The sequence below is a fragment of the Thermobia domestica genome, chromosome 13 (genome assembly GCF_964235325.1).
Source record: "Thermobia domestica chromosome 13, izTheDome1.hap1.1, whole genome shotgun sequence".
Lineage (NCBI taxonomy): Eukaryota > Metazoa > Arthropoda > Insecta > Zygentoma > Lepismatidae > Thermobia > Thermobia domestica.
The window spans coordinates 162,499,594-162,514,569 of record NC_137466.1 but is presented as its reverse complement, the minus strand read 5'-3'; the positions used below and the strand labels follow the sequence as shown (position 1 = coordinate 162,514,569).

The 14,976-nt window shown below is 33.2% G+C and overlaps 1 protein-coding gene and 1 long non-coding RNA gene across 28 annotated transcripts in view; one reads left to right on the top strand and one right to left on the bottom strand.

Annotated features, from left to right (window-relative positions):
- The window catches only part of LOC145668699 (uncharacterized), an 867,338-nt gene that overhangs the window by 267,984 nt on the left and 584,378 nt on the right, over positions 1-14,976 (top strand). The gene's annotated exons all lie outside the window — the stretch shown is intronic.
- The window catches only part of trol (terribly reduced optic lobes), a 1,284,884-nt gene that overhangs the window by 700,550 nt on the left and 569,358 nt on the right, over positions 1-14,976 (bottom strand). For 24 of the 26 annotated variants that reach the window (XM_081736787.1, XM_081736791.1, XM_081736768.1 and 21 more), the window contains exon 5: positions 4,017-4,151. The exons of the other annotated variants lie outside the window; for them this stretch is intronic. In XM_081736787.1, coding sequence (XP_081592913.1) covers positions 4,017-4,151 — 135 coding nt within the window. The remainder of the gene's footprint in view (positions 1-4,016; positions 4,152-14,976) is intronic. 26 annotated transcript variants of the gene reach the window in all.

Genomic DNA, 14,976 nt, shown 5'->3' with positions numbered 1-14,976 from the left:
TTTCTATTATATTGGTTGCTTGAAATGCAGTGTATATATTACAGCAAGCAACTTTATAACTCTTATTCAAAACTATGGTCCACTTTTTTTTAATGTCCTGAGTTCTATGAGAAACACACGGGACTGTTTTTTCTTCCTTTATAAATACTATGGATTCCTTAAAATTCGTTTACATATGGTATCACATGTAGAAGTGTCATACTTATCTATTAATTTACATATGTCAAACTACTCCTCTAGGACACTAATATGAAAGTAAGTTTTATCATCTTGAGATAATAATGTCTTGTTACTATGATCTGATACGTATATCACTTGTAAAAGTGTTACACGCATCTTCAATAACTCCAGAATATGTTACAAATATTTAAATATTTAAAGCGCCACTATACGATATGCAGAACATTAATCTTTAATGTATCCGTTTCACAAAGGTGAAGATGATCTCTAATTCGAAACCTTTCCTAAGTTAATTATATTTGCTAATTTTCCGTAATGCAATTAATTAGAGCAAAATTAATTCCACCTTCACAGCAACAAATTTTAACAGCCAATAAAGTTATTTATGTTACCTAAGACGTTTCATAACTCAAACCACTACTGCATATTCTTCCTCGATTATAAGATCAGAAGACCATAATACAGTTATTATGCAAAGTTAGTCATGCAAAGATATATGTATGCAAATATAGCATGCCATAGGTGAAACCAAAATAAGCTACATTAAAGGCACCCTACGAATTTCCAACTCCCTATTTTAGCTGCTTGCTTTTACCAATAAGCATCCTTTCATGAACCAATTCAGTAGCGAATCAACTCAAAAGAACGTCAATGTGATCCTCCATTAATTTTGGCTTCCAATAGATTTACGTTGTGCTACGCGCAATTATATACTTACGTTGGGGGAAAAGATTACAACTTTTCAAAGAGGAATTAAGAAAGATAACAAAAATGGGACAGATTTGTAAAATATGAGAACCTAGAAGGCATGATTCTATCAATTGGAACGATCGTACTTTCATAACACCGTGTGTTGGAAAAAAAGGTAAGAACTTATTTAGAAACCATGATAAAGTAATTATTGATAATAATAGAAGTAATAGCATCTAGCATCTGTTAGCAAAACTCTCAGTACAAGCGCCACATGAGCTGACCTACTGCACTTGGGTCCTAGATCACAAAACCTATACGATTCCTTTCATCCAGAGTATGTAGAAGATTACATACATCTATGTCATGTCTCCCCATGAGATATTAAAGATCTGAAAAGATCGTTTATTTCCATTCTGTATTGGAAATTCCTCAATGGGAATAAAACGATGCGAACTCAACACAATACATTATTACTGAGAAATGAACCAATAAAAACCTTACGAACATGATACAGTAGGACTTTGATCATCATACCAAACAGTTCACACATGCACACACACACACACACTATATATATATATATATATATATATATATATATATATATATATATATATATATATATATATATATATATATTTCACACTATTGCTAACAAATGATGAACGTCATGCCATTTTGATCATATCATTACCAGTTACTCCATATTAAGCGCATGAAAATATGAAATACACACGACTCAGTACTCCTTACGTTAAAGAAGTTAACAAATAAGATAAGAATAAACCCAACCCTAGCTGGAACAAGCTAAACTAGAAAAATATCTTCTGGACAATGTTGGACGACAAACATACTGTTGCAAGCGAGTAATGGGACCTTTCAAAAGAGCAAATCATAACCAAACCTTGCAGGAATAACGAAGAAAATAAATTATTATAACTTCTTTTCAAGACTTTTAATCCACTCACCACAGTTAGAAATATCTTCAGATCTTATTTCGAAAGATCTGAAGAAATCTGAACATAACAATAAGAGTAGATATTCCATTTTTACACTTTGAAATACGTATATTGACGATAATTAGCTGCAGGAAATAAATTTAACATTTCTTGCATTCGTTACGCAATTAATCGGATCTCGGTTGTAACGAAGTTAATATTACCTAGATATTCATACACAGTACTCAACCAATTACCCCAATTAGAGCTATTCTGAGTTGATACGGAGAGAAAATTAAAATTAATAACTACATATGTTATTGCTTTAAAATTATCAACAAAAAAGTTCCCATATTGTAACATTAGTACCATAAAGCAATTATATAACTAATATCACTGCGTTATTACGCGTATAATAATAATTATTATTATTATAAACCAAATAAAAATTTTTATAACCTTATTTCAAAAAAGGCATTATTGTTAGTGCTGGTGCAAATACATAAATACTTACAATACATGTTTACTTTTGTGGTTGTTATTCACAACAGTGAAAATGCCTGTACTTCATGTTTCCTCCTCAGATACAAAGATAAATAAAACTGTTACGTCATCTGACGAGGAAACTAAAGTTAAAACTATTCCCAACTGAATATTGTCACATGTCAGTCAACACACAATTAAAATTATATTTTTTGTTAATAAAATCTAGCTCATTACATAAATAAATATATAATACACATATTAGGGAAATGTTAGTTTAAACTAGTACTAACTAAAATTTATATATTAAATTACAACAATTATACAATGGCCTGAAATGAAGAATTCTTATTTAAAACAATGGAAAACCATTACACCTCATAACTCTCAACAAGTTATAGATAGTTTTGATAACATCACAACAGAGAAATCACTACTTGAAAACGAATTTAAATTTACACATTCTTAACTAAAAAAATGTATTTACAAATCAATACCTGTACAACATAATGACTACTTGCAGAAAGTTTTAACAATGCACGTTCTTTGTTTAAAAAATGGTGTTTATTAATACCTGTATATGTACTCACTATTTGAAGAAAAACTATAGTTGTTCGTTTTATTTATATATAAATGTATTCATTAACACCTGAAATGCATAATCACTACTTGGGGAAAGTTTTGATACTATTTTCAAAAAAAAAAAAAAAAAAAAGATGTTTATTAATACCTGTATACGTAATCACTATTTAAAGAAAAAAAATGATATTGCACATTCTTCGTTTAAAAAGTGTTGTTTCTTAATAACTGTATATAATTACTACTTACAGAAAAAATTGATACTACACGTTCTTCGTTTTTTTAAATGTGTTTATTAACTCTATACATTCATTATTTAAAAGATAAATTTGATACTATAGTTCTTCGTTCAAAAAATGGGGTTATTAATCCCTGTATACGTAATTACTACTTGATGATAAATTTGATAATATCTGTTTTTCATTAAAAGAAGTGCTCATATCGTTAATAATGTACTATATTTTTTAAAAGCATGATACAGACTAACTTTACTTGTTACTTTAGGAATATTTCTACCCTTTTTTAAAAAAGAAAATAGTAAAATGTGCTGTAAAATTTAAAGATGTTCTCACCTGAAACACAAACATATACAAATTTTGCTAGGAAACTAACAAACTATGTATCGGAACCACACACACACTACATGCATATATAACGAATAGACCGAAAATAGAAGTAACTTAATATTAAAAAAATACATATAATATCTTATAAATAGTTTAATATGAGATTAATACTTTTATGATTGATTTTAATTTAACTTATTGAAGTTTAGTGTTGTATTATACTACACTTAATTTTAACAAGTAAGTTGCTCTTACTTATAAAGATAGTACTTCCTTTATACCGGTATCAAATCAAGTGTTCCATTAAATGTTCTTAAATATAATGTATACTTATATTGTTTATGCGTGCGAGTAAACGATTATTGGTTCAGATAACTGGTTTAACACGATCTAGATTTCTTATAAGGTCACATTATTAAGCTATGTCTTATATAAATTGAAAATACCGGAATACACGCGTTTTAGACTCAAACTTTCGCGAAGCAGTCAAACTAAGTTTCGCATTTTATATATAAATAGGCAATTCTTCGTCAAATATAATTGTAAAAGATAAATATATTGCACTTAATATACTTACGACATCCAATTTCATCTGACCCATCGGAACAATCTGTTTTCCCATCGCATCTTGTACTTGCCGGCAGACATTCCCCGCTTCTGCACGTTAGCTGCGTTACATCACACGAAGTGGTTCCTGGCGTTCCGCTATGAACTATATGTATATACAGGGTGATTCACCGAAAGGTAACGTAAGTGGGACAGTGGAAGGCAAATACGTTGTTAGAAAAAGATAGAATGAGACGCAGATAACATGCGCAGAAGCGTATTAGGTTTTTTAATAATGTCATTTATTTGAAAATTTAGTATTAGTTATTATAAGTAATAATGCAAAGTAGTATTAAAAATTATGAAAGTGAAAATATGCAATGAAGTAACAGTATGGAAGAAGGCGACGAAGGCACGTATTTATGAGAAAATATTAAAGAAGTATAAACAAGAACCAAGAAAAAATGTGTTTATTAAATAAAAGAATCCCATATCACCAATGCAAAAAAAGCAATAATACAGCCGAGACAAGGAAAAGGTTTATTGCAGCAAAAGAATAACAGTTAACAGTGTTAGTTGAAAAAAAAAAGCGCAACAATGAAAGCGGATTTAGGGAGAATGGAAGGAAAACAAAAACAAAAGAACAACGAAAACCAACAATTAGCAAACAAATGATGACACGAATCACAAAACAATAAGCTATTTTAAAATAACATATATAAATATACACAGACAACGAAAAAGTCAAAATAATAATAAGAATAATTGTGTACTGTATGCAAGCATATATTCCACAGACATGTAACTTTCTAACGCTTTTTTTTTTTTTTTTTTAAAAAGTTTCCATTTAACTTGTTAGCCTAGAGCAGTGCTATTCAACCTTTTTTTCTCGCGTACCCCTAGACACAGTTCGCCATCCAATTGTGTACCTCTGAAGCTCAAAATGAAATCGAAATGAACTTATTAAAATTAATATACATGTTCTGTTAATTAAAAAGGGGGACAAATGGAGATCCAATAAAAAGACAATCAGTGTGAAAATCAAAAGACTGTTTACAGGGGGAATAAAGTGCACATCCGAAAAAAAATAACATGGGAAATTTCAAAACATATGGGAGACATCCATTTGTACTGAGGGCGGATTTTCTCCAAGTATGATCATTCAATAAATATTGGAAATATGCTTATTTTAGGATTACGTGCCCCAGAAACATCTTTGAGTACACCCGGTTGAACAGCACTGGCCTAGAGCTACTACATTGGGCCCACAGATAGATTTCCACTGTATCTAATTTTGTACCAAGCCTATTTTTAGTTTTTAGGCTCGGGGAGTGGGATTGGAGGGGGGTTAAAATGTCCGCGCAAACGCATACATGTTTCTCGCAAGTTCTAAGAATGCCTTGTGTGTATGCAGCCCCCCTTATATCAGTGTAGCGGCAGGCTTACATAACAGTACAGGATAAACACATGAGAATACTGGTTTTTCTTCCTTGCTTTTAATCGATGTTCTGAATTAATTAAGAGTTGGTAACGGCTGATTCTTACTCCTTTTATTCAGGTTCTGAATTAAGAATCAGCAACGACAGATTGTTACAGCTAGCAAGTAAATAAATAAATACCATTATCTTATAGCAAATGGAATTTTATTAGCAACGAACAGACATATTTTTTTAGCGTAAGGAAAGATCCGTTTCCTTCGATTTTATTCAAAAACTACTCATGAGAATTTACCCTGAATACTAAATATGAACTATCGACTGTCATATGTCTTAAATTTTTAATTTGTAATTAGCTGAAATGTTATCAAAAGAAACTAAAAGTTGTGATAAATTTAGCCTATTTCACATTAAATAAGCCATACCTGCCGTGCTACTGATGTCAAAACGAAGAGTTTAAACAAGGTATATTTCGGTATCAGTTTCATCCCAATAAAATTTTAGTATTCGTACCACATCATTTTTTAAATTTACAAAGAAATCCGTTTTTCTCTATTGTCTCGAAAACTACGCATGCGGTTTTATATCCATGCATAACATTTTGTTCTGCTTAATGACGTCCATCGAGTAATATACGAGGGTGATTCAAATGAAAACTTTGAAACTGTTATAAAATCCCGAAAAGTTATTTAATGGAAGTGATATTTGTCAGTTGTGTTCCTTGAGTTTCACAAAATGTCCAACAGGTGGCAGAGTAACCTACAACATAGGAAACGGTAACGGCATTAGTACGAAGATGGCCTCACCACAAGCAACATGCACCGCGTTAGAGCTGCGATTTGTGATACGTTTTCTTGAGTACTGAGGGTGTCAAACCTACAGAAATTCGTCGCAAGATGGCAGCACAGTACAATGATTCGTATTTATCCCTGCAGCAAGTGTACGAGTGGTGTAGAAAGTTTAAAAACGCGTAACGTCTGAAGAGAATTTCCCATAACCGGCCCACGATACTGCCCGTTTGACAATTGAGACTACCCAAGAATTGAAATTTGACTATCTCCCACACCCACTTTATTCACCAGACCTCACCCTACTACCTTTTATGTGTTTGGAACCTCAAAGAAGCGTTGGGAGGCAAGCATTTGAAAAGTGATGAAGAGGTGAAAACCATGGTGTAAGAGTGGCTACAGTCACAATCAAAATACTTAAAAAAAAAAAAAAAAAAAACATGGTATCTCTACATTTCCGAAGCGTTGCAATACTTGCAATGAATGTCAAGGAGACTACGTTGAAAAATGATAGGTATGTTTTTCTTAATTTTTATAATATAATATTTACAGCACTTTAAGGTTTTCATTTGAACCACCCTCGTATGTCTCGTCTTTGAACTTTATTTTCGTTAAACTAAATAATATTGTAAAATTATTATTGCTACTAATAATAATTAGACAAGCAACTGGTTCAGAAAATAATGATGTAACCGGATCCCTCAATACTCCATTACAAAAAAAAAAAAAAAAAAAAAAACAATTTAGACAGTTTATATTTTCAACATCGCCTTCGTTTTAACGAGATGAAAGATGATGAAGTACCGTATGTGTCTGTATTTGCAATTGCATCTGCAGTAACACTTATCTTCCCACTTGAACGTCTACCTACTTGACTCAAGTGTGAAATCAAACTCAACGCCTAATAGAGCTATTTAAAAAAGAAAAATGCAACAACGAAGGATCTAGTTATTTTCAAATTGTGTAAGCTTGTGTGTTATCACTTACTAAAGTTATTTATAAACAGGGTAACCAGCCCAAAAATGTAGGGGAGCCGGTAGAAGTTAGGGGGGCCGATCAAACAATATTATAGTTGATCACCATATTATAGTTCATTTGCAAGCCTACCGTGAAAATTTTAGGGGGGCCTGGCACCTCCTGGACCCTCCGTGGATACGGGCCTGTTTATAAATGACTGAAAACAATCAATTATGAGCTCCCTACATTTGACTTAAGTAAAATTTTATTCTGGGTCTTTCAGTTATTTAAGAAAAATGGTCCATGCATGCATGATCCTTTAAAATTTTATCTTTAAAAAAGTATCGTAATTACATAAATTCAGTATTTATTATAAATATATAGTTTATACAGCGACTTTTAGATGGCAGTCAATAAAACTATTGGAATAGATCTAGAGTATTCTCACAGGATTCTTCTTAATTTTGGCATTTTTCTAGCATACGTAACACTCTTGAATAATATATAGTTTTAGATACCATTTCTTGGGAAGTCAGGGGAGAAAATCGTAAAACCCAATAAATTCTTTTAACAGTTCTCGAAGGCTACTTAACAAATTTCACAAATTTCAACGAACTTACGACATGATAAGTAATAACATTTTGTGACTTGGGCACAGTTACTATATTTTTTCACTAATGGTTTATTAACTTTTGTTTTTGGCACCTACACTGTTCTTTACAGCGAGTCTTCAATGGTGTTCGAGTTGTTTGTTGTAACAGAACTAATAGAAATTGCACATATTAAATTGAGGAATAAAGCTCATTCGCGTTAAATATTGCGAGAGTTTCATTATATTTAACATCCCATGATTAATGTTGTTTAATAGAAAATAAGCTTTTGCTAGGAAGCTGTTAATATTAGAGGAGGAGGTTCTTCGAGTCCACAATCTTTATATATATGAAAAAGGATGTGTGTATGTGTGTGTTCAACATAATTCTAGAACGCCTGGAGCAATTTCAACCAAACTTGGTACACATATTACGTAAAGTCTGAAAAGAGTACTATCTGCGTAAGACCCCCTAGCACACCTAGGGGCAGGGAGGCTTAACAGTAATCAAAAACAACCTATATTAGTGTCGAATCCATAGTTTTCGGAGCCGCTTACATAAATAGTGACAGTACCGATACCGTTTAAGTCCGATATAAGCCCCCATTAGCGCCCGGGGGTAAAATGGAAACATGAAAATATTGAAAACAACCGACATATTAGTATCGAATCGTTAGTTTTCAGCGTCACTAATTTAACTGCTGGCAGTCCTAATGCCGTTTAAATCCAAGTTCAGCCCCCAGTGAAAGAAATCAAGAAACCCCTTAGTATTCCTAGGGAGAATGAAAGGTCAGATAAAAGTGATAAATAAAAAACTGATATTAGTGTCGAATCCATTGTTTTCGAGGTCGCTCTGATTAAGAGTGACATTTCAGATGTCATTTAAGTTCAGGTTCAGCCTTCATTAGCATCCTGAAGGGAGGGGGTGAAATTGTGACATGTAAAAATAATTGAAAATGATTTATATTAGTGTCAAGTCCATAGTTTGCGGGGTCCCTAACTTGATTGGTGGCAGTTTAGATGACCTTTAGTAGAGGTAAAATCCCTAGTACACCTAGTGAGAGTAGAAGGGAGTAACTTATAAAATGATGGAAAATGACCGGTATTAGTGTAGAGTCCATAGTTTTTGCAGTCGCTGAGATGAAGAGTGACAGTCTTGATGTCCTTTAAATTCAAGTTCAGGTCCCATTAGTACCCCAGTGGGGAATGGTGACATGAAAAAAATAATAAAAAACGACCGATATTAATATTGAATCAACAGTTTTAGGGTTCCCTAAATGATTGGCGACATTTTCTATACCATTTAAGTCTATGTTTAATCCCATTATACACAGAGTCCGAGGACATTGATATGACATAAAAATATATGTCAAACCTGTCCGTAATAGGGCACACACACACATGTCGTAATGATACTAAACACACTGCTAACAATGTGAATAATATTACCACCAAACACACTACAAGTAGACGCTAGAAATATTAATTGTTAGTTGAAATAATCTAGTTTAGTCACTAGACAACATTTAAAAGGCACTAAATTTCTATTCTAACAATGATAAATGAACCAATTGTTTTTTGATAAAAATATCCTTAAAAATTTCTAGATCAAGCGACAAAGTGCTACATTGGTAACACTGATAACAAGAGACAAACGACAACCGCCTCACAGTTTCGCGCATGTGTATAAATTTTTGACGTACGCACAATTATATCATCTCAAACAATGATATGATTGCCCCAGCGATCAAAACATAACATACTAATCCGTGAAACCCAATGAAAACAACGCATTAGATCATTTTGACATACTATAGTTGCTCACATGTTTTATGTTCATGGCGGACATATCCGTAATGTCAAAAAATCGACATATTTCCTTATATCCACCATTAGAAGGCAATTCATTTGTACACATTAAAGTATATCCAAATTTGAAGACATGCCTTTTTGTGTCGTTTCGAGTCGTTTTGGGCTCTGTGTATAGCACCCCTAGGGTGGTGGGAAGGGGTTGACAAGTAAATATAATCGAAAACGACCTATATTAGTGTCGAATCCATTAGATTAATAAGTACATTCCGATAGCACTAAAGTTCAAGTTCAGTCCCCATTGGCATGGGTGTGAGAAGGGTGAAAAATAAAGTGTTTTAAATGACTGAGATTAGTATCGAATTCATAGTCTGGCTTCGTCAAGGCACTAGGTTACAATGAGAATGCCATTTAATCCCAAGATTAGGTATGAACGAGCATATCAGCTGGATTGGGTATTTACAGGGACAACGTCTAACGCATTCCTCGCACATCTTTATATATTGGATGTATGAGTATGAATGTATATTCCAGTATAATTCCGGAACGACTAGTTTAATTTTAACCAAACCTGGTAGACAAATAACATTTAATATGGAAAAAAATAGAGTGGGATAAGATACCCCAAGGGGTGGGGGTGGGAGTTTGAAGGAGTTACATGTAAAAATAATGCTAAACGAGTGTGCTAAATATTAGTGTGCAATCTATAATTTTCAAGGTCGCTGAGATGAATAGTGACGCTCGTAATGTCATGTGAGTCCAAATTATGAGCAAGGGAGGACGTAAGAGGAAAAAAATGAAATCTCAAAAATGAATATTTCTGTTGAATTCATAGTTTTCGTGATCGGGAAAACGTCTGATCCGTTTGGAATTACTTTTGGAAGACAGTTAGTGCCTATTTCAAGCTGGGCTTTTTAATCATACCAATTTGCTTAAAGGCGTCTTCTGTGGGACGGAAACTAACATTATCAGAAGGAATATAAAGACTGTATCGTACTATATTTGTTCCTAAACGGCTTTTGGTTTACTATATAGAAGCCTACACATTGCAGTGGGTTTCCGTTGGTAATGTATGCCATTTTTTTATCTGGCTGAAGATATCATTACATATCTTGCATAGAATATACACTATAAGTCATAAGGAAAGGTATGACAGCCTGAGTAAAATACAAACAAGGTGCTGTGACGTAACAAGCATATCTACACAAAACATAGTACCAAACAAAAATACTACTACTAGTACTACCACCGGTGTCTGTGGCGGAGGGAAGAGGAGGAAGCGTCCCCCCAATATTTTAAAGTAGACCTACAAAATATTCAATATCCTATTCTAATTTAATTTATTTACTAACGACAGAAAAATATATAAATAATAATAATAATAATATTTATATGGCATATAATATTCAGGCTGTGAAACGATTATAGCAGAGTTCTTGATATGTCTCACGGGGTCCGTGAAGGTAAACAGAAAGGTAACAAATGAAATCGAAGATAATGAACAGGTCGGGCTAGGTACTATCATTTAAATCACTTTCATTGATGTCCCCCCCCCCAAATTTTACATGCCAAAAAAGCCAGTGACTACTACTACTACTACTACTACTACTACTACTATTTCTACTACTACTACTACTACTACTATTTCTACTACTACTACTACTACTACTACTACTACTACTACTACTACTACTAATAATAATAATAATAATAATAATAATAATAATAATAATAATAATAATAATAATAATAATAATAATAATAATGTCATAGTTGTGTTTAAATATTTGGTATATATATATGTGTGTGTATACCTACTGTAATTTTATTACTTTCTCAGTTTTATGTTTTTTCTCAATAACTTCAAGAACAAATACCATATGAATAACAATGCAACTGATTTTGTTTAATTAATGAAAAAACTCACAAAAGTGATACCGGTACTATACCTAAAAATATATTTTCTCTCATGGGTGAAACAAGCACCTTCTTTGGTATTCTACGCTATAGAAAATATCTTTGGACTATAAGGTTTAGTAGTCCCGCATTTCGTTTGAACATTGTGGTTATGTTCTCAATAATCAACACTTTAACGTGGGATGCAAACCAGATGCACCCTCGAATGGTAACCAAACTCGGGTACACAGCCCACAGCAAACTGAAATACGAAGGGAATCAACGGTAGGCGTACTGTTTACTCAAAAACTCTAATCAAAGCTTTACTGCAATTCTTTATCTACTAAGATTTTTTTAAAAGAATAATAATATAACAAGTAACGCCATGACAGGTCACGACTGTATAAAGAATGTTAATTAAGGTTTGTCTTGTGTTTAATTTTGTCTTTTCTTAACGAGACGATCCGTAGATCTACTGTAAAATTCGGTATATAGAATTCCAACCGAGAGTTGAACACAGACCGTAATCTCTATGATTTATAATTTTATGTTGCTGGATGTTTCACAGTTCCTTTGAGTGAATCGCCTAAAACAATCTTGCCAGAATTTAATACCAATGTACTTGTAATTTTCCCGATATCAAAAATATTTTCTTACCATTTCTAAACGTCAAAATATCAATGCTAATCTGTATGTGGAACAAATGCTTGCACACAGTTTTTAAATGACAACACAGACAGCAAAGAAATGACAAAACAACAAAAATATAAAACCAATTTCATAATAAATTAAATACTTTATTTTTTAAATATAAAGGCAAAGAAAATTATTCACCACTTTGACTGGAAAAGAAGCCATTAATTGGAGCAGAAAACAAATGAATCGATTTTTGTTGAACCCGTATAAGTTATTGCAGTCGTCCTTTATTTGATTTTTTTTACTGTAATTTGATTTTTTTTACTGATTAAATGGATTTTTACTGTAAAGAAGCCATTAATCGAAGCAGAAAACAAGTGAATCGATTTTTCGTTGAGTCGATATTTTGTTGTATAAAAATTGCTGTACTCGTCCTTTATTTGATTTTTACTATATCATTAAATTGATTAGAATTGATTTTGATTGTAAAGAAGCCATTAATCGAAGCAGAAAACAACTGAATCGATATTTTTGTTGTTGTTGTACCCGTATAAGATACTGCTATCGTCCGTTATTTGATTTTTTTTTTTTTTTTTTTTTTTTTTTTTTTTTTTACTATCTACTTGAATTAATTTAGAACTTTGATTTTGGATAACTTACGAACTCAATTTCTGTCGGACTAAACCATAACATTTCATCAACTTGTATAGTAGGTTAAGATCAACCATCATGCCAAATTTGTTCCAGATCGGATAAGTTCGGTTGAACTAGTATATATATATATATATATATATATATATATATATATATATATATATATATATATATATATCATGTCCTTGTGATTAAATTTCGTTTTGGAGGGAGAAACCAAATAAAGGAATAAAATTTCCAGGTTTACAGTAAAACGAAAGAAGTCTCATGTACGACATACTAAAAGCACGGAAAGGATTATGCGAACAATAGATCCTGTGTTCGTGCCATAATCTATTTTAGGGCTAATTGGTTGAATAGCTTTTTTTTTTTTTACTATTCTATCCCCTTTCAGTATCGAGACTATATAGTACATGGACCTGCAGCTTTAATATGAGATTCTAACTACATGAGATCGCATCATGAATCGAACCGAGACTCCGGACTTACTGCTAGAATTGACTATCAAAGCTTGTAAACAAGAAAAAAAAGAAGATTCCCAATATCGTCAAGTTAACAACAATCGATTCAAATGTTTTAAAGGTGTTTGCAAACAAACCATAATACTCAATAATATAATGACGTGCGGTTTACCACGATAGCGTTTGCTACAACTCATTTTTTGACGTTGTTTGCCACGGTATTGCTATTGCTGATGTACCTTATCTCATAATCGTGAAGATTGACACAAAATTGTCTCCTAAGCTAAGGGTTGCCAGGTGCCTATATTATAACAATCAAATCCATTATATTTATAAATGGAATGCATATAGATGGTGCCAAGCACATTATAGGATTACCGTACTATTGGCTACTAACGTTAGAAGAGAAAATATAATTACGTCAATTTTAAAAAGCTATCGTAAAATTAGGGATATTTTTTTTCTCGGTTGTTTAGAGCATTATATCCATTGTTTGTTTTTCAGCAGAAGACTATGTGAGATTCCTCTCGTGGCGAAGCTGAGAACACTTACCACTTAGGCTCGGTTCAGACGTGCAGAAAAGTCTGTTGCGGGCCCGCAACAGACTCGCAGCAGACTCGTGCGGGCGTCTAAGATCAACCAGTTCAGACGTGCAGAAAAGTCTGCTGCGGGCCCGCAGCAGACTCGTGCGGGCGTCTCAGCCCAACCACTTCACATAGACATAGAAAACAGCTCATTTTATTTTCAGCTGCAGTTGAATGAAAATGGAAATTGAAAAAAGAAAACGTGCTGTTTTTGTATGCTTAGCCAGTAAAATCGTAAGGAAGAAACAGAGACGATACTGGGTTCACGACTGCTTAAAGGTGAATTTTCTTCCATGTTTATTGATTTGCGCAATGACGAAAAAAAGACCTTTAATTATTTTCGCATGAGCATCACTACATTTGATGAACTCTTATCAAAAATAAGTGATAAAATTAAAGCAGAAGATACTTTCATGAGACTTGCGATACCACCAATTGAAAGGTTGACTGTTACATTAATGAGTTGATTTTGAGTTTAACGTCACGTTCAGCAGCGGGGCTATATGAGACGTGGACCTACTGATTAACGTGAAATCCGAACCACATGAACTCCCGGCGAGAATCGAACCCGCGCCTCCCACGCCAAAGGAGGGTACACTAACCGCTTAGCCACGGAGGAGCTCTGGCTGTTACATTAAGGTAAGTTAATTATGTTAACTAATTATCGTTTGTAAGAGCACAGAAAGTTAAACATTCGGAGACTTATTAATAGACATTTTCAGACGTTATTAGCGGCCACTGGCGTAGTTTAACAATTGCGTGACTAATTTCGAGTTTTTGACATGGTGGCTTTAAATTAAAAATTAGACATTTTTTTAGACTTCCCGAATATCCCGCTCAAGAGGGGGCGTTTCAATAATAGTAAAATTTCCCTCTATTTATTCACAAATTACCAAATGTGAGGATTTGCTTCAGTTAGAGATGTAAAATTCGGCATGTAAACTCATATTAAAAATAATGGAGCACAGGTTTCAACGTCTTTGAAAATTTTCTCTTGAAGGGGAGATGGGGGATTTCTATAGTAGTGGGATCCGGTGGCTCAGTGATAGTGTGTTCACCTCTGGTTCGATCCCAGCTTGCGTCAAGTGGGCTTTGTGGTGCGAGAAGCACTGTGTGCGAGAGTTTTCTCGGGGTTCACCCGTTTCCTCCGACTTTATTCATTCCACCATTTCATTCATTTA